A 21970-nucleotide genomic window follows, 5' to 3' on the forward strand; every position below is an offset into this window, starting at 1 on the left:
ATCCCAAAAATGTTTTCATTAATCTGCTCTTTAAAAGTTAGACACCTTTCAATTTATCTTTTTTTCCTTCCCACTGAGACTTTGGATACATTATTACCTCCTAGATAATGTTTAACACATGTGGATGTCTATGTGTGTATCTGTGTATCAACTTGATACTTTTTTGATAGAAAATTAGGATGTGTGATTTTATTGCAATCTGTAAACATACTTGTACATATTAAATCATTGTAAGGCTAAATTTTATTTAGATTCCTTAAGCTTTAAAATCTGAGAAGCTTATTGCACTTTGCCTTCTAACATTAATCATTAAAATGTGAACAGTACACATGGGACTTAATATTGAATTTACATATTTAAATTTTACATAAAGCAAAATAAATTAAGCAGTCTGATTCACAAAGGTCAGGCAAGGATTTTCTAGGACAAGTGTTTTGATTAGCAGTTGGTTTTTTACACATTGCTTATTGATTGGGTTATTTACAAACCCAAAACAGAATGAACAATCCCTCTACATCCCACCCTTAAATGCACAGGATAATCACAGCAGGAAAAGTCAAGAAAACTGTTGGGCCCTTCTGCTCCTTCTCTTTAAAGCCGGCGGTTCCATTTGTTTGTAGCCACGAGTCTCACGTCCTGATCCTTTTCCCAGGCACTGTATGGTTTTCTGTGTACAATCCATTCCTCTTTTTATTGTTGTTTTCATTGGCCTGACTGTCACTGGCACTGCTTGAGCTTGCCTCATTAAGCCTCTACAACACAAGCCCAAGTAAATTCCAGTGAATTATTCAAAGCTAAACAAATTTCCCTGGGTATAATTGACAATTTCCCTCCATTTAATTGACAAGAATTAAACCCCTTCCTCTCTGGCCTTTCCGGAGATACTTCTACTAGTAATGTGATCTTAAAATCTGGACTCGGAGTCCCTACACCTATTCCCCTTTCACAGATATTTTATTTCAATTCATATGGAACAATGTATGTGTATGTATGTAGATATGTATCTGTGTATGTAATGAATGTGAAACAATGTATCTGAAACAAACTCGGGAATGACTTTTAGAAAACTTAATGGTTTCCCTTAAGTTAAATTCCATTTGATCCAAAAAGTTGACATCCCCAACCTCAATGGTCCTAAGGGAATATAAGTATTTATTAAGCACTTATTCTGTTCCAGGCACTGTGCCAATTACAGGAACCTTCCCCACCCAAATTTGAATCCAAGTCAAAGTTTCAGAATATGGACTTTTAGGACTTATGTGGTCTTGAGCAAGTCCCTTACTTAACTTCTTCAGACCTCAGTTTTCTAGTCTGTAAAATGGAAACACTGTGCCAAGCTTATGTCCCCTAAACTTGAATAGTAAAATAAACCAGATTTCTGGTGGACAAGGATCCTTTCCTTTACAGATCAGGATTTCCTGATCAATATTTATAGTCAATGAGGCAGGCCTGGTTTAGTGGAGAGAGAAACAACCTTGGAACCAGAAAAAACAAGGAGTCAAGTCCTGACTCTGAGACATATTGACTGTGTGACTGGGGCAAGTTAAACTCTTGGTGCTTTAAGCAACTCTCTTAGATTCTAAATTGTGGAAAAAATCTCCCTCTGAGATTACTTCCTATCTACACTGTACATATTTTGTATGTATGTTGTCTTCCCCGTGAGAATATGAGGTCTTTGAGGGCAGGGATGGTGTTTTTTGACTTTCTTTATATACTCAACACTTAGCACAGTGCATGGAACATTGTAAGCCTTAAATAATTGCTTATTGACTGACTGACTGATTGACTGAAAATGTGCTAACCCAGTTTGCAGTAGTAATGAAATCCCAGTTCTAATTCCTATCCCTATTTAGCATGATTACAGAGGCCCTGTAAGCATCTCCTCTTGGTCAGCAGCCTAGTATCTGCTATCACAACTGATGATACAGAACTAGTTGCACTGGGCAAATATTTTTTGGGGGGAGAGGGTCCTTAAATTTAGCTCATGCTCTGTTCGACATGAGCAGCACCTTGCTGACTTTGATGCATTTGCTTTTGGGGTCTTGGGCACAAGAAGTTCTTTCTGAGAAGGCTGGCACCTTTTCAATCACTTAGTAAGCAATTAAGTACTTACAATGTGGCATATACTGTACTATGTGTTGAGGACACAAAAACACTAACCCTGCCCTCAAGGAACTTACATTCTTGAGGTGGGGATAACATACAAACAACTACATACTCACAATGTAAACAGTGTAAATGGGACATAATCCCAGAGGAAGACCTTTTCTGCAACCCAGGTAAGTCATTAAATCCTCCCAGGTTTTTGCCTTCCTTTTGCCAAGGCCTTTGGCCAAGGCCCTGAGTAGGGACTGCAGCTGTAGGCCCTCTGCTGGGAGAGCCCTAAACAGACAGGAACCAGACCATGTTATAATAGAACCATTAGTTTGCAAGGTCCTGGTTCCATTAGTGCCTTCCATTTTAATTCATTTCAGGGTGAAATAATGGTCATTTGGCTTCTCAATATTAATCTTTTGTTTATGTGACAGCAACTGTTGTTTAGGAATCTGGAGATGCATATATTGGGGCCTAAGAGCCAAGACTGGGGCTTAAACCATCCAGGCCTTTCTGCAGTTGGGATCCACTCTTGGAAGGCCCCTCTCTATTAGTATCCTGTAGGAATGCTTTCCCAACAGAAAAGGGGATACTTTGGATGAAATATGAGAGTCCTTTTTACTTACTCCCCAATGGGAAGGGGCCTTAGATAGCTCAGCCTAAGATGTTCTTGACTCATTCAAGGGGAGAAAGGGAATTATCCTTACTAGCTCCTTAATTTGGCAAATATTTTGTGTGTATCTATAAAAACACAAGCCTCATTAAGGAAGATTTGGTCACTGCATCTCATTAGAAAAATTTTAATCCCTCACCACCCTCCACTCCCATTAAAAAAATAATGAAAGTTAGATCTTACTTCAGTCCTGGTTCCTGTGGCTTCTTCTAAAACTATAGGAAGGAAAATATAACAGTATTAGAAGATCAATTACCAAACCGTTACTGCTTTCTGCTGTGATTAGGAAAACTTTGGCTGAGATGTTTGAAGGAAAGAGAAATGTTGTCAAATGCTAATGAAGATTTCCTCTACCAAGGGAGAACAGTGTCCTGAATCTTTCTCCAATCAGTGCTTTAGACTGTGGAGAATGTCCTTCCGAAAAGCAAAGGGAAAAGAAAGCCTGATTGTTTCCTCTAGTAAATTCTAATAATTAAAGGGAAAATGCTTAAAAAGAGAATGATGATTCAAATGTAGTTGAGATCCGTACCACTACTCTAAACCTATGTATCGTGCCTGGTTCTCATCCTGCCATTGTCTCTCATCTCCATTCATTTACTTACACTCACCCTCTGTATCTGAAATAGATTTCCACCACACTTCCACCTGTAAAGATCCTTGCCTTGATTCAAAGCCAGATTCAGAAACTATACCCTCCCAGAAACCTACCCTCCTTTCCCTGGCTAAAAGGGATCTCTCCTTCCTCAATCTTCTCAGAGCAATCGGAGCTCTCCTTGACATTTGTCACAGTCTACTTTTTATCATATTTATTTTTTCCAACTCTTATCTACACTTCATTAAATTACATTTTCCATGAAGCAGAAAGTACATTTTAATTCATCATTATATTCTCGATTCCTATCACAGTGCTTTGAAATTAATAGGCATACTAGATTGCATTCCATCTTGGGGAGGAAGAGAAAATTTAAAACTCAAAATCTTATGGAAGTGAATGTTGAAATGTTGAAAACTAAAAATAAAGAAATTAATTCTAAAAAAGAAATTAAAAGGCATATAATATATTTGAATTGCAATGTTGATGATAAATTCATATGATTGTTTTGCTGGGAATATCGATGGTTATCTATACTTAACATAAAATAGATTGACACTAGTGTTGAGCACTGGAGCTGAGTTCAAATCTTCCCTTAGCCACTTACCAGTTAGTTGTGTGACCCTGGCCAAGTCTTTGTGCCTCAGTTCCCTCATGTGTAAAATAAGGGATTTGGACTTAATGGTCTCTAACGGCACTTCCAACACTCAGTCTATGATACTACAATGTCATTTGCCTTCTCTAGGTGTCATTTTACACAATGAAGGGATAGGACCAGCCCTTCTAACTCATTTTATAAAGCCTTTTTGTTGCAGCTTTGTGCAATATATACTTGAAAAATGTCCATCCTATTGGTGAGACCATGTCCTTTGGACTCAAAGACATTACTCACCTTACTGAATGGATTTGTGTCCATCAGATAGTCATTTGCTGGCCCTACTCTCTCAAATGAACACATGGAAAATTGGTAAGTGGTAGAATAGCTATCTGCTTACAGAGGAGGTTGCAAAATACCAAAGAAAGATGTGGACACAAAGGGCAAAGGACTTCATTTGGTTCCTACCTTTGACACTTACTACTTGGGCAATGCTTTCACTTCCCTGTGTCTGTTTCCTCACCTGTAAGATGAGGGGGTTGGGATAGATGGCCTCTGACACTCCTTTTGACTCTAGATCTATGATTCTATGAATTAAGGACTCCACATAATGGATATTAAGGAAAGAAATAACTGAGAAATGGACATGTGTGCCTCTGGCCCTTCTTTAAAACTGAATGGAAAAGATCAGATATTATTTTGGAATAAAAGCATTGTAATCAGTGAAATGACTTTAATTGGGTCCTAGAACTCTGAGCACTGAAATTATTTGTGCCAAATGGGGATACACATATTTTATGAGATCAAAGCCCATGAATTTATAATAACCTCATTCTAGGGATGTATTTGGGAGGCATAGTGGGTAGAGAGTTGGTTTTACAATCAGAAAAATCTTGAGTTCAAATTCTGACTGTGACATATATTAGCTGGATGATTTGGGGCATCCCTTAACTCTTCAGTGTTCTCAGACACAAAGCAGGTGATAATGTTTATCAGAAGAGGTCTTCATTATGACATTTCTCTATATTAAAGAAATTACAACTCAAGCTCTCCCCCTCCCCTGAAAGGGACATATGTATTTTAAAAGTAAATTCTTTTCTTTTCTCAATGCAGTCCTAATTTTGGAGTGGGACTGTGTTCTACCAGATTTCTTTCCTTCTCTCTTCCCACCCCTCATTTCTAAATCTCAAATTGCATAGGTATTTCTGTCTTCAAAGGTTGTGAGCATAGACAGTAAGTGCTTGATGGATTTTGGACAGATTATATTAGAGGAAAATGAAAAAAAGGGACAATCTAGGGAATGGCAAGACTAACCTGTGAGAATTTTATCCAGTTGTTCCACCATGAACTTAGCATCTTCCTTTGTGAAGCACATTGGTGGTTTTATTTTAAGAACATTCCTATGGGGACCATCAGCACTCAAAAGTATTCTCTGTTCTTTCATCCTAGTAAGAGAAATATGTTTATAGTAATGTCAAAGGTTCAGAATAATCATACAAAATGCTAAGAGCTACTCTAAAAGGATCAGGTCTTTGTATCACATATATACAAACATACCACCCCCATCCTCTTTTCTCTTTCTCACACTCACACAATCCCACCTGTAGAACAGGTGATTAATTAACCTTTTCTTGGATGGAAGAGGAATAAAGACTAGAATTCTCAAGCTCCATAGGACATGGTCGGATTGGCAAATCAATGATCTGCCAAACTAGACCCAGAAACAAAAGGTATATTTACTTATAGATGATATGTTGTGCTTCAGCCATGGCGGGGGTCCTTTTCTGTTGGTCCTTCACTAAGTCAATTCCAATAAAAAAGCCAATGCCCCTAGGAAAGATAGAGGAGAAACTGACATTCATTCTATCAGGAGAGAATTTCTCAACAACAAAACAAACATTATCCCCAGTGGTTCTGTTTAACCTTCACTTAGTGGTAATGAAGTCGGTCTCTAACCTTCCATGTCTAACCATTGCAGATTCAGGCTAGTTTAAGGTACCAAAACCACAGTCAGAGGCTACTCACTGTTTTTCAGAAACAATTTCTCCCAAAATAAGATTTTGTTTTCTACTTGACTAACAAATGAGAAAAGCTTTTATCTCTTTTCCAAACCATTTGAACTACTTAGAAATTAAGTGACTTATACAGTCAGTAAGTAGCAGAGAACAAATTTGGACCTAGATGTTCTTTTTTTTTTTTTGGACCTAGATGTTCTTGATTCCAAGGCCACTTCTCTATTCATAATGCCATAATGTCTCTCTAAAGATAATAATTCAACTTTCTTTAGCTTCTTAGGACAATTATTATAATAATAATGTTTACAAGATGCTTTACATATATTAGCTCATTTTATGCTCATAGCAATTGGCAGTTACATGCTACTATTAGCCTCATTTTATAGATGAAGGAATTCAGGATTAGAGAGGTTAAGTTACTTACCCAAGGTCATATAACTAATAAGTGACTGAGACAGTTTTGACCTCAGGTTTTTCCTGACTCCAGACCCAGAATTCTATTAACTGCCTTCCCTAGCTGCCTAGTAGATGGCAACTTATACTTTTGATAAGGAATGATTCTCAGATTCTCACTTAACTTTAACAATGTCATGAAGCATCATGAAGTTAAGTACCTACTATGTGCTAAACATTGGAGATACAGAGACAAAAAAAGGTCCCTATTCTCAGTAAACTTATATTCTAATGAACTCAAATAACCATGTACCTACAAGATATACAGTGTAAAATGGAAGGAAAATATTTATTTTTGGAGTCTTTGGGTATTGAGTTAGGAACATACTTCTAGGGTCAAAATATTAAACTACAATTATCTAGTCATGTGATTCCTCTTTGATGAACATACCTGATATCCCCTATCAATGGATGTTTTGCTTTTTGCTTATTCAGTAACTCTATCAGGTAATTTCCAACTCGTGTGGCATTTCCTTGAAGATCTTCCTTTTCAATTATATCCAGGACAGCCAAGCCAATAGCACAGGATACTGGATTTCCTCCATACTGTGCACAAAGATGGACGACAAAACCCAGCAGCTGAATGAGTGGTCTCCCTTCATCTACCAGCAATCCTGCCAAAATTCTTCAGCTCAGAAGCAAGTGAAGATTAAATCTGAAGGGCATTTTTTAACTTACCACCAAAGCTTTTATAATTCAATATCTAGCACAAATATTGGTTGTCACAGGTTAGTATAAATATTATTTTTTAAGTTTTATTCACTGACTGTTTAATATGAGGCAATTTCAGTCAAATCCAACAGCTAAAGCTAAAATGGTCTCTTCTGGCCCCTCACCAATAGTTTTATGAGATTTGAATTTCACTAGATTTGAATCTGGCTTTGAGTGATACCAAATTCTTTTATCTTATGCTCTACAAGCACCAACTTTTCAAGCCTTAAAGTTAAAAGTGATTGGGGATAAATCTTCAAAGCAACAAAACTCTCCCAGGACAAAAGTTCAGCAACTGTTATGGCAGAAGCCTTACATCCTTCGGTTATTTTAAAATGGTGCCTCACAATCTAAAGAGTTTAAAAGATGATTTATGAGTTTATGTTATGTGAAACACATGCAAGGATCATGTCATCCATAAATGAATGCAGTTATGCCTGTGTTAACAAGACAACTATTTATTAGTATATGGAAACATGATGAAATAGTTTTTAAAAAAAGTAAAACTTAGGAGCTATCACTTAGCAGAACTGGAACAAATGGCACCTAACTTACTCTAGTCAGAATTTGGCTAGGATTCTGGAGATAGCTCTTTTATTTTATGTTACTGTCCTATTTTAGTCTCTAAGTTCTTACCCTATACTGTCCTGTTTCTACGTCTTTCTTCCTGCTTGTTGTGTTCTCCTGCCAGAAATGGATTCTCTTTGTGCCTCTGCCTGATAAAGACCCTTGTTTGGATTTTTAATAGTATTTTTTTTGGAGCTCTCCTTTGCATTTATGTTCTTCTTCATGCTCCCTACCAAAGGGCTTTTTTTTTTGTTTTTGTGGAGGGGGGGAGTAATTATTTCCAATCTATTCAATCGTATGTTCCTAAAGAGTAGCAACTGTGTGTCATGTTTCATCTTGGAATCCCTAGGACCCAGAACATTGTCTTTCATATACTAGCCACTTAAGAAGTATATAGGATTCTAGATAAAGCGCTGAAGGGGACCTACCTCATAGGCCATATAGTTCAACCTCCCTTATTTACAGATGATGTAACTAAGGAAGTGATTTACTCAAAATCACTGACAATAAATGAATATTGAATTGAAGTAAGAAACTTATTGGACAGAATGCTATTTACCATGTTTGGAGAAAACAAAAGAGCACATATCACTTTCCCCTTTTATAAAAATGTTTGTCTGAAAATGAAATTTACCGTGTTAAAATACTCCATTCCGGAAGCACTGAAGGCTTCTGCAATTTCTTGGGTTGTCACAACACAAGACAGTGGGTGTCCATTGCCCATTGGTTTACCCATGGTAACAATGTCCGGTACAAAATCTTCACCATGCATTTGGAAGCTCCAAAAATGTTTCCCAACTCTACCAAAACCAACTTGAACTTCATCAGCTATAAATACACCCCCTGCTTTGTGGACATATCTGCAAAGTAAAGGGACATGATGAAAAACAAAAAGACATGATACTCGGGATCCTATAAAAGCACCCATGGTTATCAAAAAAGGAGATAGTTTTCCCAATTGCTGAATTTTCGTATTAAATTGTGGGGATACATCACCTCTCAGTGTAAACTTACAGAATGAATTCCTATTTGCTTTGTACCAGGTAAAATGACTATTACAATAGTGGAGAGTAAAGACCAAAATGAGCAAAAGCAGTCTCCAGTGGGTTAACTGTCACAATGCTCAGTGTGCCCCAAGTCCGGTACATACTCTGCCACTTTCTGGAAATAGCCTGCTGGTGGAATGATTTGGCCTCCACAGCTCTGCATTGACTCAGCAATAAAGGCAGCAATCTACATGAAAGAAGATGAAGTCAGAGTCTATATCAAGCTGATTATCTCCCCTTTGTACACCCAGTGACCAGAATGATATTCCTGACAAATCAGCTAACTTCAAGAATGTGCTAGAAAAGAAAAGAACACTTCAGGCAGGACAAAGAAGTCACATAATGATTCCATGGAAAAGCTCTCATTAAGAATCCATCAAGCACAAGGAGTGAGGCATGGGTCACCAATTCAGTGTGGTCCCAAAGGGTTATATCATCAACCATAGGGCATGGAGCAAAAAAAAAAAAAGAGGGATCATTTGATATTTACAAATTTAATTTTTACTCAGAGGTATCATTATAATGCATTGAGTGTGAAAACATTTAGAAAATATACTGTAGCACTAATAATGCCAATCCATGAAAGCAAAGAAAACTTGAATTGCCTTCTCTCTACACAATTAGGATGATGATGATGATGATGATGATGATGATGATGATGATGAATGACTGGGCTTGCTATTGTATTGCATTGGTATGGAAAACTTACAGATGAAGAAATAGTCAATGTAGATCAGAACCTCCTCTGCAATTTACAATCTTAAAGGGTTGTCTAGAATACTGAGGTTAAGTGACTTACTTGCCCAGGGTCACATAGTTAGTAATTATCAGAGAACAGATTTGAATCCAGATTTTCTTGGTTCCAAGGCCATATCTCTATTCACTATGCCATACTGCTTTTCTAATCATAATTATGGCTCACATTTATAGAGCATGTTAAGATCTGCAAAGTACTATCCAGGTATTCTTTCATTTGATCATTACAGTGATCCAAAAGAAGTGGTAGTATTGCTATCATCCCCATTTTATCAATGAGGAAATTGAGTTAAAGGACTTACTCAGAGATAGATACCTAGTCAGTACCTGAGTTAGAATTTGAATTCAGGACTTCTTAGCTCCAAGTCTAGGACTTGGAGCTGCAATACCACCTAGTTTATGATTTTCTTGCATATAGAACCCTTATATTACTTCAAGGATTTTCATATGGTGTGTCACCAGTTGGAGTGTTGCCAGTGGCTAAAGATGGAAAAGAGAAAATGTTTCTATCAGAACATAGGACAAAGTCTGTAGTTCTCACATTTTTGAAGCCTTCATCTTATGTCTGGCTTCCTTGGTCAGCTCCACATCCTTTGGGCAGGGTGTCAGCCAACTCTCTGTAAGGAGGCTAGCACCAATCTTATTGTATGGACTGCCTCCCATACAACTTAGGCAACCCTCTGTTGGCACCAACATTTGCCATGAAATGGAGAGTGCAGTCTTCCTAGAAACATTACTGATCAGTAATGCGTGCATAAAGAAGTGGACGTTACATTGAAGGGACCCATTATAGTCAAAAAGCAGGAAGCTCCCAAGAGCATGGACCACTTTCACCTCTTGTGCAACTGTATTTTTTTTTTTTGCTTCTGCTGGTATGCAGTGCCAAGACCTACAAGGAAACATGTAGAGAGAGGGCAGGGAGAGAGGGGAAAGAAGATGCAGGAGAAAGAGAAAGAGGAGGAAGATGAGAAGACTTTCAGTTAGTAAGAAATATAATTTTTTAAAGCCCAAATGTTAGGTATTATATGTACGTCAGGGGTTCATAAGCTTTGTGTCCTGGACTGCTTTGTCAGTCTGGTAAAGCCCAGGGACCCCCTTCTCAGGATAATGTTTTATATGCATAATGAAATAAAGAGGATTATGAAATAAACCAATTCTATTGAAATAGTTATCAAAATATTTTAAAAACATAGGTCACATATTCCAATTTAAGAACTCTTGATCTAGGCTAGAATATGACTGATTACATCCTAGGACCAGGTCTGGGATTTCATCAGCAATTAATCTTATGGAATTCCTTGAGATGCTGAGATGAAATTGGGGCTTATTCAGAGTCATACAACTATCAAAGACCACAGTTTTAGGATCTGAATCCATATCTTCCTGATTCCAAGGCCAGCACCTTCTTCACTATGTCATGGAGCCTTTCAAAATTCTATGCTTTTTAAAACCCCAAAGTAAATTCAGTGTAGGACATTAAACCGAACTCAGTTGAGGTTGGCTAACTAACACTTCTCCACCCTACCCTGCTTTTGACTGTTGGGGACTTGCTTAGACTTTAAAGGTTGGGTCCACATTGATAGACTTCTCCTTCAGACTTTGGAGAAGATCTGATCCAGTCAAGATCTTTCCTAATTTCCAAAGGCTGAGTCAGTTCTGAGGATGCCTGAAATCTTTGTCTGAGACCTCGTTTGGCTCTGGAACCCAGGGGCCATTATGTCTCTGTCTCAAGCCAACATTAACCCTTGGTACCATTCACTAATGGGGTGGATACTTTTCCTCCTAGCATCCTGAGGGTCCTCACCCTCATTCTTTTTGGTAGGCTAGAAATGGACCATTGGAGAAGAGACATGGAGGTACCATTTGCCAAGTACTTTGACTCCCAGAGCATGATCTCACACTGCAATGGGGAGAAAGTAGTGGTCATGACAAGAGTCTCCTATAATGGGGAAATCCCAAGTTGAATCCCCCCTCCTTCTTCCAGACAAAACTCAGTGCCCCCCCTTGTAGTTTGTAGCAATGAAAATACAGGAAGAATATCATAAAAGAATCTAATGAAAATTTAGGTCCATAAAATTTGGTCCTCCTCTCAACTCCAAGTCCCTTTTCAAACCAATTTAAGAAAGATCTTAAATTATGTTTGTAGTGGTCTATACAAACCTTCCGTCCATTTTTCTGGGCTTCTTCGATAATTTTCTTCACCTCATCTGCATAAGCACCAGCTGGATCTGGGTGGTCCTCCCTATATTTCCCTCGGTAGATATCTGGAGTTGGTGCCTGGAAGCATCAAGGGATAGGTTTTCTACACTGAGAATTTAGCATGATCTTTGTATGGAATCATAGATCTGGATCTATAAGGGCCCTTTATCCCAAATGTATTGTGTTATAGGTGATAGGAACCTAAAATAGACCACCTAGTCTAATCCCCCCCATTCATGCATTGAAGAAACTGAGGCCCCAGAGGTTTTAATAGCCTCAGCTAAAGCAGGTAGTTAGCATCAAAAACAAGACTTGCATCTATGTCCTCTGATTCTGGGCAATTAGGTGGCACTGGGCTACCCAGGTGGGAAGCTGAACCTGGAGTCAGGAAGACTCATTTTCCTAAATTCAAATCTGGCCTCAGACACTTACTAGCTGTGTGACTCTGGGCAAGTCACTTAACCCTGTTTGCCTCAGTTTCCTCATCTGTCAAATGAGTTGGAGAAGGAAATGGCAAACTACTCAGTATCTCTAAGAAAACCCCAAATGGACTCATGAAGGGTTGGACAGGACTGAAATGACTCAACAACAAAAACAACTTGACTCTAGAACCATTGTCCTTTCCACTGTAACATGCTGTCTACCATGAAGTGGGGTAAGGGGGGAGGAAAGGGGAGAAAACTTAATGCTTATTTTAGCTAACTGATGAATGCTTTAACTACCAAGCATTATTTCCAAAGCTTAAAATTATGGGAGGGGAGAAGACACTATTGTTCTTTTGAGAACACAAAGAGGGGAATCAATCTTTAGTTATTATGTTTTTAAACAACATTGCAAATTATAGGATCATAAATGTTTTAAAAAATTGACTACATCATTCTGTGTTAAGCTGTGATGAAGCAACTCCGGTTTAAGGACAGTAATGAGGTTGTCTATCCTGGCAAGGATAATGGAAAATGGGACTCAAGGACAAATTGATAGTAGCCACACCTAGAAATTAATCTCAGTGAAGGTAAACAGTCAAAAAGTGCAATCCTATTTCCTAGGGTAGGTGAGATTAATATATATACTTACTACATGCACAAATTCTTTCTTGACATCTTTGCCTTTTCGAAATTTATATGGACTGATTTCAATCAAGGAAGAAACATGACCATGGTAGGCACTGAAAGGAAGAGTGATACGTACAACTTTGGGGGAAGATTTTTCTAATATGTTAAAATTAATATTATTCCATAATCAAGAAGAAATGAAGAAAGTAGCACCTGATTCTAGGAAGCACACCCTGCTTGACATGGTCAAGTTGGCAATTGTTCTCCCTTAGCCTCTTCAGTATTACATGTATACATATATATATACACACATACATACACATACATACATGCATGTATATACACACACATAAATTCAAATATGGTGGAGTCACAATACAAGACCTAGTAGTGGCTATACTAAAAGACTGCAGGTCATGGAACACCATATATTGAAGAGCAAAAGAATTGTGGTTGTTACTGTTAATATCATACCTGCAAAGTTAGGTATAATCCTAAAATGAAAATAAAAGGATATTCAATGAATTGCCAGACTTTCAGGATTTTACTTCAAAAATACCTGAACTTAATAAGAAATCTGACAAACAAGATCCAAGAGAAATTTGAGGTAAAAATCAAAGACTAGTTCCAAGGAACTCAATGAAGACAGACTGTTTATTTTTTATATGAGGAAATGTAAACTGTATATCTAAGATTGCAACTAGTAATTGGGTAGTTCAAAAGAAAAACTGGGGTAGACCTGAGTATGATGTGATTCTCAAAAAGTAATACCATCTAGGAAAAGGTAAAAAGAGGAATAATCTTATACAAATGAGGTGCAAGAGGAAAAACTGACACAGAGGTGTTAGATGGAGAGGAGGGCTAGTAGTGCTGGAACCCTACTAGAAAGGTATAAAAGTCTTCTAAATTCAGAAAGAAATAAAAGGCTAAGAGAGTAGGGAGGGGGAGGGATTTTTAGAGGAAGAAGGTGAGGGAATAGGATAAGTGGGGGTATAGAAGGGTGTCTAGATCAATGGGGGAGAGGAAAAGGGAGGGAGCTTTCGGGGGGGTAAGTTAAGTAATAGGAGGGCAAGGAAGCAGGTAGAAGTAAAGTACAGGAGTCAGGAGAGATGGGAAATAGATACACACAAATAAAAAATAAAGATCAAGAGTAGAATTTATCAGGAAAAAAAGAAGGGATAGTAATCATGATGCCAGATAAAGTTAAAGCTAAAACAGATTTAATCAAAAGAGAAAAATAGGGAAACTATACATGTTAGTCACATTAATATTGTTTTAGATGATTTAAAATAACTAGACAGAATGTAGTTGTAATATTGCTGTGGTGTAGGAAATGATGAAGTTGGTGGACTTAGAAAAATATGGAAAGATCTGGGTCTATAAAGGAAGATGTTATTCACCTTCAGAGAAACAGAGGGCAAGCAAGTATAGTATGGTCTTACATAGATGTATGTGAATTTATATGTCCATATAAATGTATGATTATAGATATCTAAGTATATATGTAAGTGTATGTATGTATGTGGGGAATTTCAATACACTAAATCTAAAAATATCACCCTCTTTTAGCAATATGTATCTGTGGAATTTCAATATACTAAGTCTGAAAATATCACTCATTTTAATCATTAATTTGGATGAATTGACTGATTCATGTGAGTAATCATCTCAACCCCCTTTTCTGTACAGTGGTCCAGGAGATGAGACAGAGTTACACAGTTATTACTTGGAGTTTAACAGCGGCTAAACATGTTTAAATTACAAAGAATGGTCGTTGGGAATAAATCACTGGAAGGCAATTTGCCAATTGTGTTCTCTGATTGACACTTTTGAAGGTAGAAGTGGGATGGAGCATGCTTCTGTATCAGGTTGAAAAATTAAGATGTTATTGGTTGATCTACTGTGCAACAGAATTTTAACTGTATAGGAAAGGGTATTTCCTCAATATATGAACTGTAACTTCTAAGAATGCTGTTTGGGATAGATGGCAAAGAACATTATGATAAGTATCACTAAATGTGATGCTGAGATTGGTGGGGATGAACTTGAATACAATGCTTATATTTGCATGAGAAAATGTGAAAAAAAAAACCGCAACAAGTATTTACTTCATAGGATAATTGTGTTCCTTCTTCACTTTATACCTACACACATAAATGCACTTCCATATTTTTTCTTGAAGTGACTTATATAGTAGTTTACAATTTAAATACAGTTGTATATTTAAAAAATAATGATTGAGTGGAAAAACATTGCTCCCCTCACCTGCTCTCCAAGTTATGTGTAGCAATGAAAGTCATATTTATCTGGGTCAGGATGTCCAAATATTATAAACAAAGCACTACTATTCCCCTGGCATTGGCTTAACCTTTTCTCAAGCAAAATCCTTAGGAATTAGGATAGCCTTTATGGTACTCACCTGACAAATCCACAAATAATAAATAAAATAAATAGCATTAAACCATATATCCACCCTTCACTTACTATAATGAGATGTCTATCGAGACATAAATTAATATATAGCTTTGCCTTCTACTCTAACTCAAAACAGTGCAGAAAAATCATCTGGATTCATTCACAATTACATAATTGCAGACTTACTGGTCAAGTGTGATCACATCCTGGTGATCTCTGTATTGCCGAGCCAGGCGTAAGGCAAGATCGTTGGCTTCAGATCTAGAAAGAAACACATTAGTGTGGCAGGTGACATAGAGTCCTTTTTGATATCCTCATTAACATAATTGTTTGCTAAAGTGTTTGCAGAAAGGAACAAATCAATTAAAAATAAAATAAGATGCTAGATGCAAATGTCTTTCCTTTCTTTCTCCTTTTCTCCCTCTCTTCCTCCCTCTTCCTCCTCTCTTCTCCCTTCCTTCCTTCTCTTCCTCCCTCCCTCCCTCCATCCATTCCTTCCTTCCTTTCTTCTTGCCTTCCTTCCTTTCTTCTTTCCTTCCTCCCTTCCTTCCTTTTTCTTCCTTCCTTCCTTTCTCTCTTTCTCTCTTTCTCTCTTTCTCTCTTTCTTTCTTTCTTTCTTTCTGTCTTTCTGTCTTTCTGTCTTTCTGTCTTCCTTCCTTTCTTTCTTTCTTTCTTTCTTTCTTTCTTTCTTTCTTTCTTTCTTTCTTTTTCCTTTTTTTCCTTCCTTCCTGCCTTTTCCCCCTCTCTCTTCTCTCCTTTCTTTTACTAGAACTGGAGTTCTATTTGGTACATGGAATTCACAATGAAGAAACTCTCACTACCAATGCACCTGCTTTGTAACAGGTAGCCTCAAAAAGTTACCTAGGAGCAAGTTAGGAGACTTGCCAATGGCAAAAATCCAGTACATGTCAGAGGCAGACCTAGAACCTAGGTCTTTCTGACTCTTATCAAAATACCATGGGATTATGGATTTAAAGGTACAAGGGAACTTAGGAACCACTAAATCCAAACCCCTCATTTTATGGATGAGGGTAATGGGTCCCAGGAGTTCAGCGACTTACCTAGGGTCATATAGTTAATAAGTGTTTGAGATGTGACTTGAACCCAGGTCTTGTGTACTTCACCAAGCAGCCTCAGCATTGATAAGAAGGCAGACAGATTTAAGAAAAGGAATACTGTTCATCCTTTTTAGGCCTTAGCTTCACCCACCCACAGCAGTAAAGCTAACATTTAGGACAAGAGGGCTTTGTTAAGCTTGGTTACAACAATGGGAAGTACAAATTCTGTTTCTGTTTGCTATTTTCAAGAGTAAGTTGTGTCAGGCAAATGTCAATTGTTCCATTTTCATATGAAATGGAGTAATAACTTCTCCCTACTTGTTTCGCCTTCATAGAACCTAAAGATACTACATTAAAAGAAGCTGTTGTTCAGTTCCAACCAACTCTTTGTCACCCCATTTGAGGTTTTCTTGGCAAAGATATTGGAATAGCTTGCCATTTCCTTCTCTGATCATTTTACAGATGAAGAAACTGAGTTAAATGACTTGCCCAGGATCATACAGCTAGACACAGAAAGTGTCTGAGGCCAGATTTGAACTCACAAAGATGAGTCTTCCTGGGTTTAAGCTTGGCACTCTGTCCACTGAACAACCTAGCTGCCCCTAAAAGATGCAATATTATCTCCCATCACTAGGGCCATTGTTTTGCTGGTAGAGGGTATGCTTGGAACTTTAAAAAAAAGGCAAAAAAGGCAAATTCTTTGGAGATTCTTAACTTGGATAGAGATGCTGGGCATCAGAGATAAGAAGGACTTTATGAAATTATTTAGCTCAGGTATCTCCATCAGAATATGAATCTCTAGAGACTGAGCCAACCATTATTTCATGAGATTTCACTTAAAGACAAGAATGCTTCACAACTGTAATTTAGACCCCAGAGTTGTCTTGAAATTCTTTACAAGGGAAAAAAGTTTAGGGTTAAATAAATGCTTTATTCTGGAATGTCTTGAGAATCATAGAAATAAGACTTTTAGAAATGAAAGGAACCTAATGACTTGAATTTCTTTAAGCTGTAATTCAATGCTTCTGAAAGATGCCAGATTGACTGTTTTAAGAAATGTCTTATAGAAGTGATAATCTGTTGAGATGTTTTCTTTCTCCCATTTTGGCAAAAATCCCTTATTCCAGTATTGTCTTGAATAATATTCCTGTAGTATGTATCTCAATAAAATTCCTGTATTGAGAATTTCCATCAGATCTCTGACTACTCCTTATACTACCAAAGTGGTGCTAATTATTTTGGGGCAGACTTTGACTGGTTATGTTTACCAACATGAATACCATACATTGATATCTTTGACATGGTTTTTACCTGAGTATCAGGAACATCTTTTTAAGTATCAGTAACATCTGACCTTTTTCTCTCCACTGGATAACTGTTGAAACTGAGCCACTTAAAAATAGTAGATTATCTCTAATAAAATATAAACTCCTTGAGGGTAGGATGTGTTTTATTTCTGTCTTCTTATGCTGAGTACCTAGCATAATGGTTGGCTCATACTAAGAGTTTAATAAATGTTTGTTGAATTGAACTGAGCTGGTTTGCCTAATACTAATCAGAAAATTATTAGCCTAGGCTGTCAAAGTATTTGAGGGCCTTCTCAGGCGTTCCATATATTCTAGGAAATAATCTACAGTCACTTTCAGGAATATATGGTCCTGAAAACACAATTGGTGATACATTTATGAAAGAAATAAAATGGGGAAGGGGAGAGAAGAAAGCAGTATGAAAAGAAAACAAACAAACACCCTGAAACATACCCTGAATTAGCAAAGTAGCAAACAGATAGACTCTCTGGCAGAGTTTCGGAAAGGCGCTTGGCATACTCAACAATGCTATCATGGAGGAATCGAGAATTTGTATTTAGCAACTCCATCTGCTTCACAGCTGCCTCGATCACTTCTGGGTGACTGTGTCCCACTGAAATTGAGGAAACAAAAAGTCCAGGAAACTCATTTCAATTCTAAATGCCTGGGAAACGAAGGGAAGAACCAAATAGCACAGAAGAAATGTGGTTGTTTCCCCTTCCCAACTCTTGGTCCAGCCAAGTGGCGCTAGCCAGTGCCTGAAGGAGCCACTGACACCTGCAGGAATGTGGATTAGTTCCCATCAGTGTGCCCTGGCCACAAAATGTATCCTCTGCACTCACCATGAGCGACATTATTGATGCAGTCCAGGTATTGTTCCCCATTTTCATCAAACATGTATTGGCCCTTGGCCCGAACTATCTTGAGGGGGTCCTTGGCGAAGAAAACTTTACAGGATGGCCTACAAATCATGACAAAAAGACAGTCTTGGTCTGGTAGTCATTACTCAGAATCAGAGAGTCTCAAAACTGGAAATTACTTCAGGGGACACAGAGTCAAACCTATAGCTTGGCAGAGTACCCCTTAAACTTCTTAGGGAAGGCTCAGATCGAGGGGCTATGCCAAAACTTCAAAGAAAAAAAAAACTTCATAAGTACATATTACATTTCATAGAATCAGACATAACTGGAAAGGGCCTCAGAGGCCATCAAGTCCAACATCTTCATTTTACAGATGGGTAAACAGAAGCACAATCACATTGGATTACAAATTTAGAACAGGAAGGGACCCCTAGAAGGACTCCAAGCCCACCACTCTATCCATTATGCCACTCAGCTGACTTAATCTTAATAATTAGACATGTCATAATGGTTCTTCCAGAGAGAATGTAAGTATGAAAGTTCAGTATTTCCACTTGTAAATTAAGGGTGTTTAAGAACATTTAAAAATAAACCTCTATAATAGTTGAAATCCTTGACAACACCTACATATAAAACAAGGTAGCTGTTAGAGCGCCAGGTCTGAAGTTATTAAGACTCATTTCCCTGGGTTCCAATCCAGCCTTAGACATTTACTAGCTGTATGACCCTGGGTAAGTCACTGAATCCCACTTGCCTCAGTTTCCTCATCTGTAAAATGAGCCGGAGAAGGAAATGGCAAAACACTACAGTGTCTTTGCCAAGAAAACCCTTGGACACAATGGAATCACTAAACAACACATAAAATAGCATGTACATTAAAGGCAGTAATTCTCTCACCCCTGACCATTAATATCATCATTCTATGGACCTCCTAGGTTCAGAAACTTCCTGTTTCCATACAGATCAGCACAACTTTTGCAACTTGCAGGTTTATTAAAATGATGACAAAATTTCATCAAAATCCCATGCATGGTTCACTGAGAGAACCCAAGGGTATCATCTGGGATCAGCCTTAATGCTAGAGCCTTTTCTCTCCTGACTATGCCAGGTTTATTCTGTATAAATGTTTGCACACAGTTGTTTGCTGGTCATCTCCCCTGTTAAACTCCTCAAGGGCAAGGGTTGTTATTGCCTTTCTTTGTATCCCCAGCGTTTCGACGCATACCAGGCACATTGGAGGAACTTAATGTTTGTTGACTGGTTAAATGACATGCTCGAGGTCACACAACAATTATATATCAGAGGCAGGACTTGAACCTATATCCTCCCAAGTATAAGACCAGCTTGTTATTCACCATGCCTATTATGAGCAATTAGAAAGGGAACTTCCATTCTATTAACTATTTGTGAACTTTTCTTATTCATGTGACTAGAAACCTTTCCTTAAAACATTTATAGGGGTAGCTAGGTGGCTCGGTGAATAGAGCACCAGCCCTGGAGTCAGGAGAACCTGAGTTCAAATCCAACCTCAGACACTTACTAGCAGTATGACCCTGGGCAAGTCATCTAACTCTGCCCCCAAAACAACTGTATATAGGTGGGGCTGTACATCTATGATGGTGTTAAACATTATCAGAGCAAATGTATGATTTATTAAGGATAGGGAGCGGACATTTGATTACATTAGTTTCGAGAACTCCCAGGTGATGGAACTCTATCAATGCAGTTCAGGGTCACACAGCCAGGAGTGCTGGAGGCAGTAAAATTGAACACAATTCTCTACTACACCTTCTCATATGAATGATATACACATACATACATATATGTGTGTATATGTATGTGTATCCTAAAATGATGTAACAATGAGGGAATGGAAGCAAATGAAACAATAGGGAGGTCACTAACAAGATATAAGGGGCTTACCAGATAAGGGTGATCTGTTGAATTTTTCTTGCATGGTTAAATTAGCTAGTGTACTACACCACACAGGACAGACTGCTGGATTTGGATCAGGGGTGGGATTTAAGTCTTAAGTCTGCCTTTTAATGGCTGATTTTTAAAGACCTCAGTTTCCTCACTTGTAAAATGAGGGGATTTGACAAAATGATTTCTAAGGCCCCATTCAGTTTGAAATTCTATAGTCTTTAATATGGACATATGTTTAATGTGATTGTATGTGTATAGCTTATATCAATTGCTTGTCATCTTGGGGAGGAGGGAGGTGGAGCAGTGGAGAGAGGGAGGGTGAAAAAAATTGGAACTCAAAATCTTATGAAAGTAATGTTGAAAACTATATATGTAATTTTAAAATGCTCTTAGGTGGGAAAAAATATAAAGAAATTCTATAGTCTTTCCTCCTTCAAATCCTTGAGAACAGAGACTGATTGTTGTTTGGTCTTTATATCCTGGCACTTAATAAATAGTAAACACTTAATAAATATTAGTTAAATTCAATTGTCACTTAGGAACTGTGACTATAAAATATTAGGAAATGCACTCATCAAATTCAATTTCCTTTTACTATTTGCTTCCAAAAAACATGTGAGGTTTTTTTTTTTTTTAACTCAACAAAACAACAAAACTGGTGCTTAGTTCTCAGAGGACAAAGCTTCTCTTTGGCTGGCTTTGGCAACCACTCCTTTAGCTTCTGTAGCCTGAATATTTCTTTCTCTAAGAAGAAAATTAGAGAACACTCAGAGTCCTCTAAGATCCTCCGCTATTAGCATGCTACTTGCCATAGCCCCAGAGAGAAAACCGAATCCCTCTACCCACTGGTGCCAATCACATCAATCAACAAGCATTTCTTAAGTACCTCCACTATGTGCCAAGGGCTGATTATATAAGTACAGAAAAGAAACTATCCCTGAAGACCACTTATATGTCTAAGAATATACAGTGCAAGGTACTTCGGGTCAGAGTGGTTGGGGAGGCATTACAGCTAAAACCTGGCTGGCACTCCCATCCCCCACCCAAGAGCCTTGCTTGGAGGGACAAATGCTCCCATCCCGTGTATTCTTGCGCCAGTACCTGCTGGGCAGGAGTCGGCCTTGGGGGTAATGTGCAGTCAGGCAGCAAGGATTTAATTAGGTGCCTACTGTGTGCCAGGCACTGTTAAACACTGGGGTAGGGGAAGGAAAGGTCCCCACTAGAGAACGCGATTGCTCTGGGTCTAAGAGACTTCTGAGGGGGTAGTGGCTGGCGTGCGGGGCACACACCGGTGTCCCTGGGCTTCTCCAGGTTTTTGTGCAAAGTTTCCTAGGAGGGGGGTGGGGGTGAGAGTAGTGCATTTCTTTGGGGCTCTGACGCACGATTCCTGTAGTCTGCCCACAGCGGCTCCCCAGGAAGCTGCACAGCCCTGGCCAGGGCAGCCCCAGGTGACACAGGAGGAGGCGTGGGACAGGAGAAGGGGAGGACGAGGCCAGGGAGCCGAGGTGCCACCTCTTTACTTTTCTAGAGAGAAACTGACACAGCCTAGTTCCTTGAGCAGAGTCCGGAACCACTGGATTCGGGACTGACTCTTGGAGATCGAGGTGGACTCTGTGTGTGTGTGTGTGTGTGTGTGTGTGTGTTTGTGTGT

At 38.4% G+C, this 21970-nt stretch overlaps 1 protein-coding gene across 1 annotated transcript in view; it reads right to left on the reverse strand.

Annotated features, from left to right (window-relative positions):
- Nucleotides 1–224: 224 nt before the first annotated feature.
- The window catches only part of ETNPPL (ethanolamine-phosphate phospho-lyase), a 22537-nt gene continuing 791 nt past the window's right edge, over nt 225–21970 (reverse strand). The window contains exons 2-13 of the mRNA XM_069099472.1: nt 18376–18494; nt 17987–18146; nt 15355–15429; nt 12776–12866; nt 11663–11779; nt 8851–8933; nt 8335–8560; nt 6814–6968; nt 5695–5784; nt 5269–5399; nt 2951–2982; nt 225–752 (exon numbers count right to left, since the gene is read on the reverse strand). Of these exons, the coding sequence (XP_068955573.1) occupies nt 630–752; nt 2951–2982; nt 5269–5399; nt 5695–5784; nt 6814–6968; nt 8335–8560; nt 8851–8933; nt 11663–11779; nt 12776–12866; nt 15355–15429; nt 17987–18146; nt 18376–18494 (1402 nt within the window). The 3' untranslated portion in view covers nt 225–629. The remainder of the gene's footprint in view (nt 753–2950; nt 2983–5268; nt 5400–5694; nt 5785–6813; nt 6969–8334; nt 8561–8850; nt 8934–11662; nt 11780–12775; nt 12867–15354; nt 15430–17986; nt 18147–18375; nt 18495–21970) is intronic.

The sequence above is a fragment of the Petaurus breviceps genome, unplaced genomic scaffold (genome assembly GCF_028583685.1).
Source record: "Petaurus breviceps papuanus isolate PSGF00001 unplaced genomic scaffold, PetGlider_PUasm1.0 126, whole genome shotgun sequence".
Taxonomy (NCBI): Eukaryota; Metazoa; Chordata; class Mammalia; order Diprotodontia; family Petauridae; genus Petaurus; species Petaurus breviceps.